This window comes from Alosa pseudoharengus, unplaced genomic scaffold (assembly GCF_046254945.1).
Source record: "Alosa pseudoharengus isolate Yale_2024_CS ecotype anadromous, Long Island Sound unplaced genomic scaffold, YU_APseudo_1.1 YU_APseudo_1.1_scf_20, whole genome shotgun sequence".
Classification (NCBI taxonomy): domain Eukaryota; kingdom Metazoa; phylum Chordata; class Actinopteri; order Clupeiformes; family Clupeidae; genus Alosa; species Alosa pseudoharengus.
The window spans coordinates 29,456,963-29,476,962 of record NW_027468664.1 but is presented as its reverse complement, the minus strand read 5'-3'; the positions used below and the strand labels follow the sequence as shown (position 1 = coordinate 29,476,962).

At 47.5% G+C, this 20,000-nt stretch overlaps 3 protein-coding genes across 6 annotated transcripts in view; 2 read left to right on the top strand and 1 right to left on the bottom strand.

The window, feature by feature from the left end:
• Positions 1-6,738, top strand: part of metap2a (methionyl aminopeptidase 2a) — a 12,646-nt gene extending 5,908 nt beyond the window's left edge. For 3 of the 4 annotated variants that reach the window (XM_076297434.1, XM_076297432.1, XM_076297431.1), the window contains 8 exons: positions 2,245-2,347; positions 3,560-3,721; positions 4,223-4,404; positions 4,554-4,648; positions 4,914-5,010; positions 5,300-5,403; positions 6,157-6,272; positions 6,486-6,738. In XM_076297434.1, the coding sequence (XP_076153549.1) occupies positions 2,245-2,347; positions 3,560-3,721; positions 4,223-4,404; positions 4,554-4,648; positions 4,914-5,010; positions 5,300-5,403; positions 6,157-6,272; positions 6,486-6,738 (1,112 nt within the window). The remainder of the gene's footprint in view (positions 1-2,244; positions 2,348-3,559; positions 3,722-4,222; positions 4,405-4,553; positions 4,649-4,913; positions 5,011-5,299; positions 5,404-6,156; positions 6,273-6,485) is intronic. The other variant, XM_076297433.1, reaches the window with a different exon arrangement.
• Positions 6,739-8,809: 2,071 nt separating this feature from the next.
• Positions 8,810-17,168, bottom strand: usp44 (ubiquitin specific peptidase 44). Its single transcript, XM_076297035.1, has 7 exons — positions 17,037-17,168; positions 15,019-15,560; positions 13,076-14,495; positions 11,654-11,846; positions 11,254-11,359; positions 10,582-10,781; positions 8,810-10,179 (listed from the first exon to the last, which is right to left on the bottom strand). The coding sequence occupies exons 2-7, from the start codon at positions 15,378-15,380 to the stop codon at positions 10,052-10,054; spliced, it is 2,409 nt and encodes an 802-aa protein (XP_076153150.1). The 5' UTR covers positions 15,381-15,560; positions 17,037-17,168; the 3' UTR covers positions 8,810-10,051.
• A 1,484-nt stretch (positions 17,169-18,652) lies between these two features.
• ntn4 (netrin 4) overlaps positions 18,653-20,000 on the top strand; it is a 17,436-nt gene continuing 16,088 nt past the window's right edge. The window contains exons 1-2 of the mRNA XM_076297034.1: positions 18,653-19,274; positions 19,883-20,000. The exon at positions 19,883-20,000 is cut by the window's right edge and continues 427 nt beyond it. Coding sequence (XP_076153149.1) covers positions 19,160-19,274; positions 19,883-20,000 — 233 coding nt within the window. The 5' untranslated portion in view covers positions 18,653-19,159. The remainder of the gene's footprint in view (positions 19,275-19,882) is intronic.

Sequence of the window (20,000 nt, the reverse complement as noted above, 5' to 3'; positions counted from 1 at the left end):
GATGCCTGGGCTCAATCCAAAGGCCATTGATAGGCTTTAATCTCCTGCTTCTGTGAGCCCGAGCCATCTCTGCTCGGCCTTCTGACTGACCGCTTTACAACAGGGCCACCTGCACGCTTTATATTCCTTGATTTATACACCAACATTTATGCCCATGTTTATTTATTGAAAAGGGACAATGCACATTAAAATATATATATAGTATGTTCATGTAAATCAGTCACGTAAATGTACCAGATTAACATAGAAGTAATACACAGTTATGTGTAAGAAACATAGACGTACAAACACTGTAATTTAAACACAAACAGTTTGACCTCTATGACTGATGAAGGTCAAACCGTCGCAAAAAAGCAGGGACATAACTGTGTGGATATTATGGGTTTTTCCTGCTAGTTTTAATTTTTCGCTCGGCACCTTTTAAATGTGCTTAATCCGGCTCATTTTTTTTCCGGCTCTTTGTGGGAAACAGAAAAACTAAAGCACACACTGCGCATCTCACTTCTCTCCCTCTCCTCTTCCCACTAAGGAGAGTAGTACGCCACAGTCGCTCAGGCTTTCTACCCCCAATCCCGCCATGCAGGGAGAGAGAGGGAGAGAGAGAAATACAGAGAGATAGAGACAGAGAAAGAGAGAGGGATAGAGGGAGAGAGGGGGGGGAGAAACATAAACAGAAAGAGAGAGAAAGACAAAAAGTGAGAGGGAGAGAGAGAGAAAGAGAAAAGAGAGAGATAGAGGGAGAGAAAGAGAGAGAGAGAGAGAGGCAGGCGCTCAGCCGAAGCGCTCTGCACCATCCGTCCTGTTGGAGCGATGCGCTGCGCTGCGATAGGCTCTTGCTCTGTGCTACGCTACGCTACGCTGCCCTGCGCTGTGGAACCGACATCTGGGCCACTTCACTGATGGAGTGATGGAGCCACTTCCTCAAAAGCCTCCATATGGCTTTCAGCTGCTCACGTGGAGAGCTCTCTAATGTCCTACCTGAAACGCACCTAATACACACCGCTTATCATATCAGTGACATATTCAAGGTCGTGTGTGTGTGTGTGTGTCTGTGTGTGTGTGTGTGTGTGTGTTCACTGTTTTAGCTCAAGATACAGTAATTTGGCTCATGGCCAGTCCACTGCACCAACACACACACACACACACACACACACACACACACACATTTCACTCTGCTGTACATTATCTTAAGCACACACACACACTCCAGAAGATAATTGCTCAACCGCACTGCCATTACACCTCCCTACCCTCTGCTCTCTCTCCTTCTTCTGTCTCTCCCTTTCTCTCCCTCCCTCTCTTTCTTCCTCTCTCTGCTTCCCTCTCTCTTTCTTCATCCCTCTCCTTCCCTCTCTCTTTCTTCCTCTCTCTCCCTACCTCTCTCTTTATTCCTCTCTCTCTTTTCTGGGCCATGTTGACTGGACCGTGTTGTGTGGACCGTGCCCGGTCCCCGTTGTTCTTGGACTGTGTGGGCCTTTGTCTCCTGGGTGAGCTCAGCTTTTCCCCTGCCTGAGTGACCCTCTCTCTCTCTCTCTCTCCCTCTCTCTCCCTCTCTCTCTCTCTCTCTGATCCATATTTCTTCTAAGTTCTTATTTTTTCTCTTCTCTCATTTCATCTCTTTCCTCCTCTAGTTCTCTTGTTTCTCTCTCCCCCTCCCTCCCTCCCTCCCTCCCTCCATCTCTCCCTCTCTCCCTCTCTCTCTCCAAACTACAGATGAACCCAGCCTGGGATTTTTTCTCAGTTTTTCTCTCACTCTCCTTGTTCCCCTTCTCTTTCTGCTAACTCCCTCTCCCTCTCTTTCTCTTCCTCTTCCTCTCTTCCTCCTCCTCCTTTCTTTCTTCTCTCTTGCTGAGTCTTCTCTTTTCTCCTCTAACTCTCTGGTCTCTCTGTCAGCAAGTGGACTCCAGACAGACTCTCTCCTCTCCTCTCCTCTCCTCTCCTCTCCTCTCCTCTCCTCTCCTCTCCCTCGGTACCTGCTGTGTTCTCTTCGCTTATCTTCCTCTCCTCGACTTCTCTCCTTCTTTGTCTCTTTCTCTCTCTCTTTCCCAATGTTCTCTGTCATTGTCTCTTTCTGCGTCATCTAATTCTCTGCTCTTTCTCTCCAGACAGGCTCACCCCTGGTGCTTACAGTCCTCTCAGTTACCTTCTCTTTTTTTCTCTCTCCCTCTCCATCCCTCTCTCTCTCTCTCTCTGTCATCTCTATTCTCACCCCAGCCCCCCTCTCTGTGTCTGTGTTGTGTGCAGCCAAGGTGCAGACGGACCCCCCCTCTGTGCCCATGTGTGAGTTGTACCCCAGCGGGGTGTTTCCACTGGGCCAGGAGTGTGAATATCCGCCCTCTCAGGATGGGTAAGACACACACACACACACACACACACACACACACACACACACAGAAACACAAACACACACACACACACATACACACACACAGATACACACACATGCATAGAAACACACACACACACACACACACACACACACACACACACACACTTAATCCTTCTCTCCCTCTTTCCCACTCTCCATCTGTCTATAAGTCTATCCATTTGTGCTGTTCATCCCTCTCCACTATGCTTCTGCACAATGCATTAGATGTGCATGCTGGTGCCGTTTTCACGTGGAACAAAGAAGAAGAGGGTAGTTAGAGGTCACAATAATCATCAGACGTACTGTTACTCTCCTCAACCCTGCTGGTGTCGAACTCCCTATCTCCCTTCCTGTCTCTCTGTCTTTCTGTCTGCTTGCCTGTCCGGACTGTCTATATTCCTGCCTGTCTGTCTGTCTGTCTGCCTATTTGTCTATCTCTTTCTATTTCTTCCCCTCTGTCTGTCTCTCTCTCTCTCTCTCTCTCTCTCTCGCTCTCTCTCTCTATCTCTCTCTCGCTCTATCCCCCCTGCGGCTGAGCGTTGTTATATATGTGACTTATGTCTACATGTTGATAAATGACAGTGGTGCCCTGGTTCTGCCCCCTGGCCCGGTAGCTGAGCTTAATGAGCTCCCCCGCTGCCCGACACCCGGTACCGGTCAGGACCGTCAGTCTCAGAAACCGGCTCCACTACACGCCGGGGTCCTGGACGGCGGGATGGATTTGCATGCCGAGCGTCCGAGCCCCCGCACCTTGCCTGCTCGTTTGACTATTTTAAAGTGTCCTCTCCTGGTGTGGAGAGTGAGGTCATTGCGGCCGGCTCTCTTAAAAAGCAGAGGACAGCGCACGGTCGGCTCCGTCACGGAAAGAGAACAGGCTCTCTCCCCAGAGACGCACGAAATAGGCCGCCCTTATTGTGTAAAACATTTGGACAATAACGCAAATGGGACGCGAATGGGAGTCATGGGGGTGGGGTATTGGGGGGGGGGGGGTATTTCTGTGTACTGAGATGTCCTCTGTGTAATCTGGTCTGTGTGTGTGTTTGTCTAATGATTCTCTGACTCTGTGTGTGTGTGTGTGTGTGTGTGTGTATGTGTGTCTAATGATTCTCTGACTCTCTCTCTCTCTGTGTGTGTGTGTGTGTGTGTGTGTGTGTGTGTGTGTGTGTGTGTGTGTGTGTGTGTGTGTGTTAGTCGCAGTGCGGCCTGGCGCGCCACTAGTGAGGAGAAGCGGGCGATGGATAAGGCCAATGAGGAGATGTGGAGCGATTACAGACAAGCAGCCGAGGCTCACAGACAGGTCCGGCAGTACGTCAGGAGTTGGATCCGACCAGGCATGGCCATGATAGACATCTGGTGAGAGCACACACACACACATACACACACACACATACACATATATACACACACACACATACACATATACACACACACTCACAAAAACACACACACACATACATACACACACACAAACACACACATACATACACACACACACACATTCTCTCTCTCACACACACACATAGACACAGACACACACACACACACACACACACACACACACACACACAAACACACACACACACACATACACACACACACATACTGTACACACACATACATTTTTCAACAATTTTGCAGGCACAGGACTACATATGACTGGGACTATATGACTATAGCTCTGCGACAGACAATACGTTTTTGTTGCCTGCCCTGTACCATAAATTTGCTTTTAAACAATGAATGCGTTCAGCATCATCTCTCATTTTCTTCCTTCCTCCTTCCTTCCTTCATTCTTCTTCTTCTTCTCCCTCTCCTCCTCCTCCTCTCTCTCTCTCTGTTGACCCCTGGTGTCAGTGAGCGCCTGGAGAACTGTTCCCGGACGCTGATAAAGGAGGATGGCCTGAACGCAGGACTGGCCTTCCCGACGGGCTGCTCCCTCAACAACTGCGCCGCCCACTACACCCCCAACGCAGGCGACCCCACGGTCCTGCAGTATGATGACGTGTGTAAGATCGACTTCGGCACACACATCAATGGTGAGAAGCATACACACACAAGAATGCCATTGGGTACACACACAAGTGTGCACTTTACAAATCAGTTGCACAATACACAGACACAGACACACACACACACACACACACAGAAATAAACAAATTCTGATATTATGTGTGTATCTGTGCAGGGCGGATCATTGATTGTGCCTTTACCGTCACCTTCAACCCAAAGTATGACCGGCTCCTGGAGGCTGTGAAAGACGCCACTGATACCGGCATCAGGGTGTGTGTGTGTGTGTGTGTGTGTGTGTGTGTGTGTGTGTGTGCATAAGGTGTGTTTGTAACAGGTAAAAACCTTTTGTCTGTGTCCAGATTGCTGGAATAGATGTGCGCCTGTGATGTGTGTGTGTGTGTGTGTGTGTGTGTGTGTGTGTGTGTGTGTGTGTGTGTGTGTGTGTGTGTGTGTGTGTGTGTGTGTGTGAGTGTGTGTGTGTGTGGGCGAAAGAGGATGTGTTTTTAACACGTGAAGACTTTCTGTCTGTGTCCAGATTGCTGGAATAGATGTGCGTCTCTGTGATGTGGGCGAGTCGATACAGGAAGTGATGGAGTCCTATGAGGTGGAGATTGATGGGAAAACATTCCAAGGTTGGTATGGCAACATTTACCAGCTGCACACTGAACATACCCAACTACACTACATACAGTACTTGATGGATAATTGTACATTTAATTTTAAGTTTCTTTGAGACAGTTTTGAAAGAACTGTACAAGGACAAGATTTCAGATTATTCTACGAGAATGCAAAAAATACTTTTTTTTAATGGTTAGCAATGAGCACTAAGCATATTCCCTATTTATACTACTACTGCATCAACCTACGCCACAAACCACATCCCAGAATGCACTAAGGCTCCACATGTTCTTTTCTCTTCAGTGAAGCCTATCAGGAATCTGAATGGTCACTCTATTGGACAGTACAGGATCCACGCCGGAAAGACAGTCCCGATCGTGAAAGGAGGAGAAGCCACTAGGATGGAGGTGTGTGTCTGGTGTATGTGTGTGAGAGAGAGAGAGAGAGAGAGAGAGAGAGAGAGAGAGAAGGAAGGAGAGAGAGAGAGGGAAGGGGAGAAAGAGAGAAAGGGAGACAATGACAGAGTAAAATCCTGATTATGAAAGGAGCAGAAGGATGGAGGTGTATGAGAGAGAGTGAGAAAGAGAGAGAGAGAAAGAGAGAGAGAGAGAAATGGAGTGACAGCGTGACTTTGGACTGAGTGAGTATACAGTTACACTAATACAGCAAAACCTAAGATTGTCTTTGAGTGCAGCACTTTTGGAGGATGTTGCGAGGACACTCACTAACGTCCTTGTGTGTGTATGCGTGTGTGTGTGTGTTGTGTTGTGTTCTTATTTATGCGTTTGTGTTTGTGTGTGTGCATGTGTGTGTGTTGTGTTGTTCTTATGTATGCGTTTGTGTGTGTGTGTGTGTGTTGTGTCGTTCTTGACTTATGTATGCGTTTGTGTTTGTGAGTGTGTTTGTGTGTGTGTGTGTTTGTGTGTATGTGTGTGTGTGTGCGCGTGTGTTGTGTTGTTCTTATGTATGCGTCTGTGTTTGTGTGTGTGTCATGTTGTTCTTATGTATGTGTTTGTGTTTGTGAGTGTGTTTGTGTGTGTGTGTGTGTGTGTGTGTGCGCGTGTGTGTTGTGTTGTTCTTATGTATGCGTCTGTGTGTGTGTGTGTGTGTGTGTGTGTCATGTTGTTCTTATGTATGTGTGTGTGTGTATGTGTTGCCAGGAGAATGAGGTGTACGCTATCGAGACTTTCGGGAGCACAGGGAAGGGTGTCGTGCACGATGACATGGAGTGCTCTCATTACATGAAGAACTTTGACGTGGGACACGTCCCCATCAGGTGGGTTACTATCACCTTGTGTGTGTGTGTGTGTGTGTGTGTACACATATACACTCTAACTCTCGGGAAATGACACATATTGCTTTTCCATTTCTGTATCTGTGGCACTTTGCACAGCCTTCAGTAGCCCCCCCCCCCCCCCCCCCCCCACACACACACACACACACACAGGCACAGAGAGGCTGTTGACTCTTCCCTCCCCTCTTCTGGCAGGCTACCTCGTGCCAAGCACCTTCTGAACGTGATCAACGAGAACTTCGGCACGCTGGCGTTTTGCCGCCGCTGGTTGGACAGGCTGGGCGAGAGCAAGTACCTGATGGCGCTCAAGAACCTGTGCGACCTGGGCATCATCGACCCATACCCGCCGCTCTGCGACGCCAAGGGCAGCCACACAGCCCAGTTCGAGCACACCATTCTGCTGCGGCCCACCTGCAAGGAGGTGGTCAGCAGGGGGGATGACTACTGACACACACACACACACACACACACACATGCACACACACACACACACACACATGCACACACACACACACACACACACACACACACACACACACATGCACACACACACACACACACACATGCACACCCACACACATGCACACACACACACCCACACACACACACATGCACACCCACACACATGCACACCCACACACATGCACACACACACACCCACACACACACACATGCACACACACAAACCCACACACACACACATGCACAAACACACACTCAGACACACACGCACACACACCCACATGCACATGCACACCCACGCCCACACATACACACATGCACATGCACATACACACACACACACACACCCACACACACACACATGCACACACACAAACCCACACACACATGCACAAACACACACTCAGACACGCACGCACACACACCCACATGCACATACACACACACCCACACACACATGCACATACACACTCAGACACGGACGTACACACATGCACATCCAAACGCACACACACATACACACACACACACAAATGGACATATACAGACACATACACACACATGCACATACACACACGCGCACACAGACATGCACACAGATGCAGACACACACACACACACACACACACACACAAACACACGCACACATACACACACACATATGCACAAATATACACACTCACCATCCTGCTGTAACCCACCTGCAAGGACATGGTGAGCAGTGGAGGGGACCACTATTCACACACACACACACACACACACACACAGTCCCACTCTGCTGTTTAGGCAGGAAAGTGATAGCAACCAAAAGATTCACACTCTCCATCTGAGGCTCAAAGACAGACATACACACACACACACACACACACACCCTCCTCTGCTCCATCAATAATGCAGGAAGGAACGGTGTTAGTAACCACCAAATCCACACTACACACACACACACACACACTAAGGGCCACATCCTTAACCCCTAGGTAACATGGGTGGAATGGATGTTTTGAATCACAGTGATGCGTGTATGCATCAGCACGTACTGTACTGTATAAGCGTCATCTATGCGAAAAACTAAACAACCTAAACGTCATTTAAAGGGAGCTAAAAGTAACCCACGGCTGGCTTTCACTACTGCTTACATTGGGCTGGAGGCACTGGGCTGCCGGGCATGCTAACAGAGTTAGCGCTGTGTGCTGTGGCTACCTGGTGACCTTACGCCATACGCACAGAGGCCTAGAACCATTCAGGACAGGGGCAACGCTGTGGGCTGACCGGACAGAAATTGGTCAAATGACCGCATAGCGGCCTACGTGTAAAAGTTGTGTTTTGCCTCATTGTTCCTCGCTGCCATTTTATGCTTTTTAGGAAACGGACTCTGCCCAGCGGCAGCCGAGGTCTCTTGCGGGTCTAGGTCCCGTTCTGGCCCAGAAATGCCCCAGAGTCGGCTGTGTGCTGCCAAGGGTCGTAAGAATGCTGTGAAGGGCACCTTGACCTTGACTACCTTCATCCCACACTCTGCCCCCCTACCCAGAATGCCCCTTGCCCTTCCAATGCCTCTCATTTCACAGCGTTCCATGTCATAAGTCTTTATAATATCAGATGATATTTTTTATAATATCGGATGATATTTCTATATCAGATAATATTATATATATATATATATATACTGCTGCCTCAGAATGTAGAATTTCATTTTGAAACCCTGAAATGTCTTTTTTTTTTGTAAAAAAAATATATTGAATTAATCAATAAATATATAATTGAATTCTGTACAATGTATGTACATTCTCCAGTCTTCAGGTTTGTGTGTGTGTATGAATGTGTCGCAAAAATTAGATTAAAAGTTGACTGATATTTAGCAGATGCTTTTGTCCAAAGCGTCACGGACTCGCAGTGGTGGGAATGGAACCCGGGTTGACGGTCAGCCGGTGCCGTTGCAGATGCTCCACCACACAGGTTATTGCCGACATAGAAATCAAATAAATAATCTGGACCTTCACAGGTGAGCCAAGGATGACAGACTGATGATGACGTATGAGCAACACAAGAATGTCAGTCAGTTTAGAAAAATGAAAAAATATTCTCCTTTTATTGAGGTAATTTTTTTCTCTAGAAATTGAGGTAACAGTTTGCATAGTATTGCTTTCTGTACTGTATATGTGGTCTGGAAAAGTGTGACTGTGTGTGTGTTTGTGATGCAAGTATGGTACATTACACAGCATGTTCTTCAGATTATTTACACTTCAAAGTACAAACAAACACACAAACACACACTCAGATTCTCAAGTAATACTGGTCACACAATATGCTGCTGGTGATGACTGAATTACGGAAAGAAATAACTACACATAAAAATATATATTTTTTTTTTATCAAAAAAGCCCAAGGTCACCCAGAAACTTCCAAGTATGTTATAAAAATAGAAATCTTTCTTTCTTTTTTTACAGAATTTCCCAAAATTGAGTTTTTAAAAATGATCTTCATTGATAAACAAAAAAAAAATGTTCCAATTGTGATGTCACAAAGGGCACTTCTCTCTGACGGATATAAAAACAGGAAAACCAATACACGCATTTGTTCGACGGGACGCCGACTTTTAGTGTATCCTGTTATTCCATTTCCTGTTAGCCAGGGGTGTGTGTGTGTGTGTGTGTGTGTGTGGAGGGACACACCCAGAATAGGACACCCCAATCTGTAAAAATCCAGACTGGGCTTTTGGAGGAGAACTGGTCCACTGAACAATGGAACACATTCAAACTGCACTTTGATTGCTGAGGGTAACACAGACATTACTGATGGGGCGTAATAAAATAATTCTCTTCGAAGAGGTTGCCAGACCTGAATGATGAGCTGGTGTCAGTTTTATACTTAAACAAACAAACAAACACACACACACACACACACACACTCTCTCTCTCTATCTATCTATCTATTGCACTTGTATACAGCTGCATACACAAGCATACGTAAATTAAAAACATTCTCTTATCTCCCTCTCCCACACACACATGCACGCACACCCATACAAAGACATATGTTTAAGACCCACACACACACACACACACACGCACTTTGTCCTCAGCTGCCCTAAGTGTGAGTGCCAAGATATGGTAAGGCCTGTCAGAAGAATTACACACAATATAAAAACAGCAATGACCACAAAGAACTAAAATACAACCTATACACATCATGTACAAAAATACACAAATAAAAACGCACCACGCACACACACACACACAACTGCTTGAAGTCCATATTTTCAGAGCAGAGGGAGGCTCGAGGGTGTGTGTGTGAGTGAGAGGTTAGGCGGCACTCTTGACTTTGTCCTGAGAAAGGTGCTGTGTGTAAAAGAGGATGTAGGCCTGAGCCTTGCACACCTCCTCCACTGAACATATGCTCATCTTAGAGTCGTTACAGTGCACCCAAAAACCTGCAACCGTAGAGAGGGAGGTAGAGAGAGAGGGAGGTAGAGAGAGGGAGAGAGAGAGAGAGGTAGAGAGAGAGAGAGGTAGAGAGAGAGAGGTAGAGAGAGGTAGAGAGAGAGAGGTAGAGAGAGAGGTAGAGAGAGAGCAAAGGTAAATTAAATTTCATTTAATTATTACACTTCACATTTAATTTACAAAGCGACTAGGAGTCACTTGTGTGATCAAAGTGTCCATGTATTTCGGTGTTGAATGTCCCCAACATTACTCCTTGTTTCATAAATAGTTGTACTTTATTGATCTCAAAAGGGCAATTACTTCTTGCAACATTAGAAAGTAATTGTAGAGTGTTATTATAGCAGGTACTCTTTTTGTGTGTGTGTGTGTGTGTGTACGTGGTAATACCTTACCTCCCTCTGTGTTATAGCAGTAGGCAGTGTAATGTCCAGAGCCAAAGCCCTTCCCATGATGCATCACCACAGCAGAAAGCTCATACAGGAAGTGAGTGCCAGAAGGGGCGGAGTCTCGGCAGCAGTACGGCTCCATGTTCAAGGTCTGGTCAAAGGTGACATGCACACCTATCTTCTCTCTGTGGTTTCGCCCTGACCACCTGATCACACACACACACACACACACACACACACACACACACACACACACACACACACACACACACACACACACACACACACACACACACACACACACACACACACACACACAGAAAGTGTGTTGTTAGATTAATGACTCAGTGACTAGATTCATTGTGGCCTAGTGATAAATGATAGTCTGAGTCATGCTATTTAATGTTTTTTGTGATAATGGGAGTGGGTTTAATGTGGTTTCTTAAGAGCGCTTTGAGAGTGTGTGTGTGTGTGTGTGTGTATGTGTGTGTGTAAGGTATGCGTCATACACAGTCAGACAGTCTGACTCCTTCGTGCGAGAGTGTATTAACCAGAGGGATTTGCTGTACAGCGTCTCCTGTGCATTTCGTTTTTTGCACGTGTGCTTATGTGTGTGGTATATGAGGCAGTTTGTGGATCGTAAGCCGTTTCAAGCCATGAGTGAGTGTGTGTTTTTACCTGAAACGTTTGAGGTGTAGTCGTAGTACATGAGGCAGTTTGTGGATCATGAGCTGCTTCTGAGCTTCAGTCAGAAGCACTGATTTAGAAGCTCGTCGACGCTTATCTGGGAGCGAGAGAAACAGATAGTGAGGAGGAAAGCAGGACATGCAGATGCAGTGAACAACGTGTATGGAATGATAATAGAATCTCTCTTTGTTATCAGTTCAACTTGAGCCCTGAAATAAGCAGTGTGTGTGTGTGTGTGTACTCACTGCTGCACTGCTCGCAGGAAGAGATGGTGTGTGTGTGTGTGTGTGTGCGCGTGTGTGTGTATATATACACTCACTGTTGCACTGCTCGCAGGCATAGATGGTGTGTGTGTGTGTGTGTGTGTGTGTGTGTATATATATACACTCACTGTTGCACTGCTCGCAGGCGTAGATGCTGCCCTCCAGGGCTTCCGTCTCGGTGAACTTGGCCAGCATCTCCGTCAGAAGGCACTGGCCCTGTGGCTCCTTGCTGTTGCTGTGGTAACGCTGGGGGAACTCCAGTGACAAGTCCCAGAAGGGCTCCACCGTGTTGGAGCGATGGTCGCACGCCAGGCACGTCACCTGAGCCAAGAAGACAAGCGGCCAGTTAGGGTCAGACACAATACCAATAAAGTAATATCTTACAGCTTCTTTTTGCGATTTGCTGGAGCCAAATCAATATTTTTACTAACATATTCAATTTTACAATTCAGATTCTAAACGGTTTCATTCTTTGACCACAGTCACTACCTCAAGTATCCTCACGGTGACTCTATGCACTTTGTTCACAGTTTCAGTTCAGTTGTGAAATGCAGTGAATAAAATACATCATTCCAGCTTTTTGCCCTTTATCTTCTCATTCATGTACAGATATTGTGATGTTCTCGTAGATGAATCTTTTACAATGTATTAAGTGTTGTAGAATCGCTGCACTGTGATCACTATCATGGGCAAAGTACGACAGTATCGATCCGTGAGTTGCTCGGTGATTCCCAGCCCTACGGCCAATAACACCACGCAGACAGGTAGGATGTGGAAATCATTAGACAGCAAGACATGCACGTCAGTGGGACATGAGCAGTGACCCGTGAGAATGACCAGAGATCACCATAGAGACAGACAGACAGACACAAACAGAACACGCAAGCTAGTACACAGCATACTGGAGACTACTGCTACATTGTCAAATACTTCTACATTTTATAGACTATATAAAACAAAATAGACACAATTTAAGCGTCTATTCACAGTTTGTTGTTCGGGTTGACAACCCTGTTTTGTTGTCTACTAGGCCTTTCTGTCGTACAAGGTCACACACACACTGTTTAAAGTTCCACTAGGCAGCTTCTAATGAGCAAATACTGTTGTTTAACTTGTGCCAGCATAGGTCAACTATGACCCATCACACCGAGCTCAAAAACTCATTATTAGTGTGTACACTATTATGCTGTGTGTCGTGCCATGCGTGTTATGTGGGTGTGTGTATGATTGACTATGCACTAAATGTGTGAATGTGCAAGGGCAATTTGTGGGCCAGTGTGTGTGTGTGTGTGTTTGTGTGTGTGAGAGAGAGAGACAAAGAAAGAGGGAAAGAGGAGAGGTGTTTGTGTGTGTGTGTGTGTGTGTGTGTGTGTGTGTGTGTGAAAGTGCATGTGCAATGTGGGTGTGGGCCAGTGTGAGAATGTGCAAGGGCAATTTGTGTGTGCATGAAAGAGACAGAGTTAGTGAGTGTATGTGTGTGTGTGTTCGTACACACACTATATGCCTATGTAAGAGCCATGTGTATAAAATGTCTAGTGTGAGAGTCTGACCTGGCTGAGTAGCTGTCCATGGAAGATGGTGTTGACCACACTTAGCACCTGCTTAATGAGTTTCCTTTGGGTCAGTGAGCCTCCTCCTGCGGCCGCTGCTACGGAGGTGTGTGGCGTGTGTGTGTGCGGCGCGTGTGTGTACGCCACCTCCCCCCCTCCGCCGCCGCTGGTCTCCAGCTCGCGCTGGACCTTGTCCAGCAGCTCGCAGAGGAACTCCTGCGCGTCCTGCTGGGCGTAGCCGCGGAAGGCCGGGATGAGCTGCCACACGGAGTGGAGCATGGCGAAGGGCGAGACCAGCGCCCACTTGCCCGACCACATGACCTGGAAGAGCGTGTGCAGCTCGTGGCACAGCGACAGGTGCGTGGAGCTCGGCTCCTTGGGCTGGATCAGCTCCATGCTGCGCGAGCGCGAGGGGGCGGCGCCGCCGCTGAGGCCGCGGCCAATCAGGACGCTCCAGCGGCCCGGGCCCTGCTGCTGCTGGTGCGGGCTCTTGGGCTGGGACGCGGAGGGGCCGGGGCCGAGACAGAGGAGGCTCGACGGGGAGACGGGCGGCGCGTGGGCCAGGCCCTTGGCGGCCGCCAGCTTGCCGTTGACGGCGGAGGCGAGGAGCGCCTCGAGCGCCTGGCTGAGGTCGAGGCGCAGGAAGCACTCGCGGAACAGGTGCAGGTGACTGAGCACCTGGAGGATGGAGTTCATGTAGCACGTGTTGCCCAGGTTACGCAGGCCGGTGACGCCCGGGGTCACCGTGGGGCGCCGCTTGATGGGCGAGTCGCCGCCGCTGCCGCCGCTTTTCTTGGCGGGAGGAGGGGGAGGGGGGGCGGCGGGGGTCCGCTTGCGGCTGGGGCCTCGTTTGGCCGGCGTTTTGGGTTTGGCTCTGGGGGACGGGGCGGGCGTGGGCGTCTTGAGGCTTCGCGCTCGCCGTCGCCGCGGCGCTTTCTCCACTGCCGTCGTCGTCTCGGAGCGGCGTGGGCGCCCGACGCGTCGTTTGGGCGTAGTGGCTCGGACCGGGCTGAGGCTCTTTCTCCTCTTCCTCCCAATCTTCCCCGCTTTCATCGGCGGTGCTGCCGGCGGCACCTCCACCGTTGCCGGGGCAACAGTCCTCAGGTTCCGCCTTCGGAGGCGGCTACTCTTCCTGGGCGGGGCTTTCTCCAGCTGCTCCTTCTGCCGACGCTTGAGGGAGCGCCTCTTCTCACGCGCCTCCTTCTTGCGCTCCTCCTCCTCCTCCCGCTTTCTCTCCTCTTCCAGGAGCCGCTGGCCGCCCGACGTCTGTGACAGCCACACGCGGAAGGCACGGCCAATCAGGGCCCGTCGCCGGTGCCACAGGGCGGTGAACATGCGGTCCTCGTCACGCAGCTGCAGCTCCTGGTCGCGCAGGTTTCCGCCGAGACCGTCCCCGACCAGAGCACCGAGAGCCGACGACCTGCCACCAAACACAGACACAACTTTAGAGCCAAACACAGGACTGACAGCTGTCAGCACAGCAATAGAAAAGCTACCGCAAATCAATCATTCATTCAATTATATATTCTATATATATATAGAATTATATATAATTTATTATTAATTTAATATTTATATATACTATATAAATTATATATTAGCATGAACGTGCCACACTATGGAGGATGCACAGATATGGCATGGCAAAGGAAGCACATGAAGCACCTGAGGAGGAAGAACCTGAGTAGAACTCACTCTTTACTTCCTAATCTGAGTGCAAAATAGAACTGTCCACTCATACTGACAAATGTGCCTACACAAGATATAACTGGCTCACAAACTCATAAAATCAAACAACTTATTCCTAATTTTGGTATAATGGCCACGTCCATGGACACCAGGGCTTCGGCGTACTGTGTCCACTGTGTGTGTGTTGACCTAACAACCGGAAATCATTTGTGAGGTGGATACTCCCGTATCCATAGTGACCGGCAGGGCCTCACCTGAGTGTGCGTCCGCTGCGCGTGGCGGCGGTGACCTCGTCATACTTCTGCGTCTTGATGGCGCTGAGCGTGCTGCGGAGTAGCTTGAGGTCGCCCGTGGCGTTGTCGTTGAGCACGTAGTCGTCGCAGGCGTAGCAGAAGACGTAGAGCTCGTTGACCTCCAGCGCCAGCGGGTGGCGCTGCTCCTCGTAGTGGCGCAGCGCGTGCTCCTCGATGTAGCGGCCGCAGGCCACGTGCGAGCAGCTCAGGCACGCCCACACCGACTCGGTGGTGTTGCACACGGCGCAGTGCCACTTCTGCGGGTTCAGGATGGAGTGGTCGCGCGCCAAGCGCAAGCGGAACACGTGGCGGCACCGGTCCATCGCCGCCAATGTGTGTGTGTGTGGGGAGGTGGGGGTGACAAAGACGATATGAGGTGACGGGGGGGTGGGTGGGGTGAGGCGGAGACAGAGAGAGGCGGCTGATGCGCCTCTCTGAGAACTCACGTCACCGGAGCCAGGCCAGGGAGCAGAGAAACAAGGACCTGCCACGGCATCATCGCTCTACAGGAGAGGAGAGGAGGGGGGGTGTGGGAGTGGGTGTTACAGAGACATAAACAGAGGGACGGTGGAGGGGGAGGGGAGGGGGGCAGATGAAGATGAAAACAGAAAATCAAAGGAAAAAGGGGGGGAGAAAAGTTAATAAATTGAATTAAGTTTAAATCTCTCAGTCTAGACATACAGTATATATCAAATCAAATATATCAAACTTGTATTAATCGTTTCAAGCTCTCACAGCTCTCCGGGCGAGATAACATAACGTTAGCAAACTTGAAATACCCTCGGATTCTTTATGACTGCGCTGCCAGCTAGTCCCAGTACCTTTGAAGTTTGCCTTGTTCATATAAGCATGCTGTGATTACTAAAGCTGGGCACAGTTCCATGAAGCTAAGCTATTGGGTACCTAGTGAGATAACTGACACAAGGGTTCCATCTAAGAATCTGCCAAACAAATGTATGAAACGAATGCTGATCCAATGTTAACTAGCCTCACAGAGTAAAGTTAGATCATGTTTAGCTAGCCTAAAGACGTTGATATTATAACAAGTGCACACGGCTAACAGTAGCTAGCTTAGCTAATATTAGCTGCTGCAGCTAAATAGATAAGAAAGCTATTCATAGGCACTAACGTCTGGTTTAACACAGCAGGTGAATTGATCCACCCACGTTGCCTGATTATATATGACAAACTGGGCTTGAAACACAAAAAACAAAACACTGGTCATCAGATAATCTACATAGGCGACAACTTACAGAACCAACGTCAGCAAGTGGCAACTTGCCTTTAACGGTAATGAACTATAACGTTACATTGTTAAAAACTTGGATGGCAACATAAGTAACTTAACGATGGTAAACGTTAGCTTACTATGTAACTTTAACCTTGCTAATAAGTAGCCATAATCAAGGGACACGATTAAAACTGGGTTTTTTTACATTCTAAGAACAAACCTTTTGACTTGCATTTGTTTTAGCTCAGTCTCAAGTCAACCGCTATCATGAAATTAGCATTAGCCATTATTAGTCCCTCACGTTAGCATTCTAGCTAACGTTATATGGCTAACAAATCCTTTAAGCGCGCTAAGAACGGAGTATTCTATGTCACCCTGTAATGTTATTTGTCATCAAGCCGTCTAGTTGGCCGTGCCCATGTCTTGATCAAAGCTGACAAAGTGATGGTATACTGATGATCAGTCATCACTTTATGTTTAATCTTCGCTATACTCAACAGTTGCACACAAAAACAACAATAAAGTTGGCTAGCTGGGTTCAGCTGTCCGGGCAGCTCACTAAGCGCTTAACGTTACTTATCTCTTGCTACATGCTAGCCTAGCGAGCTATCTACCAGCTCACAATATCAAAACATTCAGTGAAACCAACTTCGTTATTCAAGGTCACAGTTATCGCTAAGCCATGGTGATATCTGTACTATGCCATCTAGGTGAGCTAAAAAGTGTGAAAGTCAACTATTTATCATACCGATCTTCTTCACAGCACTTGGATTACTCGCATAGTAGCGTAGCAGTCGCCATCTTCTTCGCTCTTGTCGCGTGGTATTTGCTAGAGTGCGTCAGAATCTAGTTGTAAAGTGACGTTGGCCCCTGAGCGCCCGAGATTCATTTTTGGATCAATCAAAGCAAGCATGAGATGAAGTTCGTCACTTTCTGCATAAAAAACCCTTTATTATGGTCCGTGACTTAATTGTTCCAAATTCAAATATAGATTCAGTTTGACCAAAAAGAGAACAGTTTGTTACTACTGCAAACTAGTCTACCCCTGTCATAGCGAACACGCCCACAATAATAGCCCGAGGGTCGGAAGCTACATTGTCATATTGTGGCACCCGGGAGGAATGATCAACACTGTAGCCACTAGTAGGCTGATGACCAGGAATTCCACAATTCATTTCATGTTAATACTGAAACTGTAGCTCTAGCTCACCTTTATAACGCATGACATGAGGTCTGCCACTGCTACCAGCATTGCAACAGCAACATAATCGTCTGTTCTCCAGGATATCTGACCAGTTAAGACAATTTCATAAGGAATTCATTAGCATATCTCAATTATGTATTAGAACTTTACTTGATTATTTCATCAAAACCATATGAGTCACATTGAAATAAAAGAAAACAATTAGGCCTAGGACTATTGATGGTCATTTTTATCACGTCCTGTCAGTAGCCTACCTCCTTAAGACTGTAATATTCAACAATGATGGAATCCAATGGGCATTTTTTAATATTATTAACGATTTGAAGTCTGGCGGATGTGTGCGAACCATGCCTTCATAAACGAGCTCAGTGTTCTTGATTCAAGTAGTAGTCAAACAGGCTGACACAAGCCAAGAGCTCTTTTAAATTTGTTCAATTCGTTCAATTTACACTAGATGGCAACATAGCTAATGAAAGTTTGGAATTTCACAAACGCAAAAACAGTAGGTCTACACTTCAAAAACACTGGCTTTCCAACACAATCTGAATGGACAAATGTTACTTTTTGAAATGGTACTTTTTGAAATTTCAAATTTGTTCTCCACTCATTACCAGTCTAGAAAAGAAACTTAAGACCTGGGGGCCTAGTGTTTGAAATAGCCTACCTGGGGGCCTAGTGTTTGAAATATTAGGCCTACTGCTTTGCAGCCAACTTGTGATAAATACTGTGGCCTAGGCCTAATCCAATGAATGTGACCACATTATATCTTTCAATTTTGATATGCAATTTCCTTTTATAATCCTGTCTACGTGTTGCCTTTGTACATGAAACAAAGCCTTGGACATCTAACGAAATTAATGACACTCACTTTGATCCCAGTTTTAGTTTCGCTTCAGAAGGGAAGCACACAAATCCACGCAAACAGATTACAGCTGAAATCGTATTTGGCCAAGCCGCATTCCAGACAATCAATGGAGAGACTTCAGGACGGATTCATTCAACTTCTCACTGACCCCGGACTGCTAGATCGGCGCTCATAATTTAAGACGTGTGTGTGTGTGTGTGTGAGAGAGAGAGAGAGAGACAGAGAGAAAGAGAGAGAAAGAGAGAGCGAGAGTGTGTGAGAGAGAGAGGGAGAGAGAGAGAGTCGTTATCAAGAATGTTCCTTTAAGCGGAGAAAAAAAGCGGGGCGGAGAAAGTGTGCAATGGGGCGGGGAAGGCTATCCTGCCAAAGTGTTTCTTCAATATTTGTACGGGTACGAGTCCGACTGTATTGGCCCTGTATGTGCGAATTAGTACAGTCTCTATGAGAGAGCGTGAGAGTCATCTGCGTGCTTCGCAGAAGAAGAGAAATGCGCAACAGGATTTAATGCGTAGCCTACACCTGTGTACTAAGGAGGTACTGCGTCAAGCTATCCAATGTTCCACTTGCTCACTTGTTCTCATGGAGCGAAACTTTTTCCGGCCTGGAGTTGTTTTGCCTCTTGAAACTTGACGTTACATAGGACTACGTGAGGACATACGTGAGGATTCACCTGCGAGCCACCTGGGCAGACAAACACGAGGAAATCCCTGATTGTGCGCAACCGGATAATCTAGTGATCGCATCGAAATAACTTCAACCAAGCGCTTATCAAGAGACGTCTGAGAACAGCACGAACTAGGCAATGTTGTTGTGGTTGGTGATTGTGATGACGATGATGATGAGAAGGAAGCGAAAGAGGAGAGGTGTTATGCTTTTGTGTCTGTTGGCGCTAAGCGGGCTTCCCTCTACCCGGGGAGGTGAGTACCGTTTATGATGAAGTAGGCTAGTCCACATTTCATGTCAGACGGGCTTTAAACTTTAATCGTAACATAACAGACATTAAATATACAATATATACCTCAAAAGGGGTCGTTAGATAATTACCATTACTCTGATATAGGTTCATGAGGATAGAGTGAGGCTGGGGACTGGGATGGTGGGTTGAGCGCATTAGTGTGTAGACCTGTAGGCTATTCCTGGTAAAACACACACGCCAGTTCCCCACCAACACCAGACAGACCCTACACACACATCCACATTATGTAGCCATCTCCGACCAGGTTTGTTATGTTATAAAGGTCCGACATGAGAGATAACGTCATGTCTTGTGCAGTCAGTTTCTAGGCTATTCAATGTGTGAGTCCACTGCACGGAGTAGTCTTTATGGGAAGATTAAGTGAAATCATTTTCTATGAGGTTTCCCACCCGGTGTGTGTGCGTGTGTGTGCATGCTAATGCTTGCTTGAGTGTCATGCCAATAAAGTAATACCATGAAAACTTTTGTGCAGTAAATTGGTAATAACTCAGGTGATAAAATAATAACTTGTGTGATATGCATTTACCTGCATGTGTGTGTATGTGTCAGGTTGCGACCAGGGGGCCTGTAATCCTCGCATGGGCAACCTTGCTTTGGGTCGTCCGTTGATGACACAGACAGTGTGTGGCTACAACACCACCGAGGCCTTTTGCTGGTACGGGGAGAA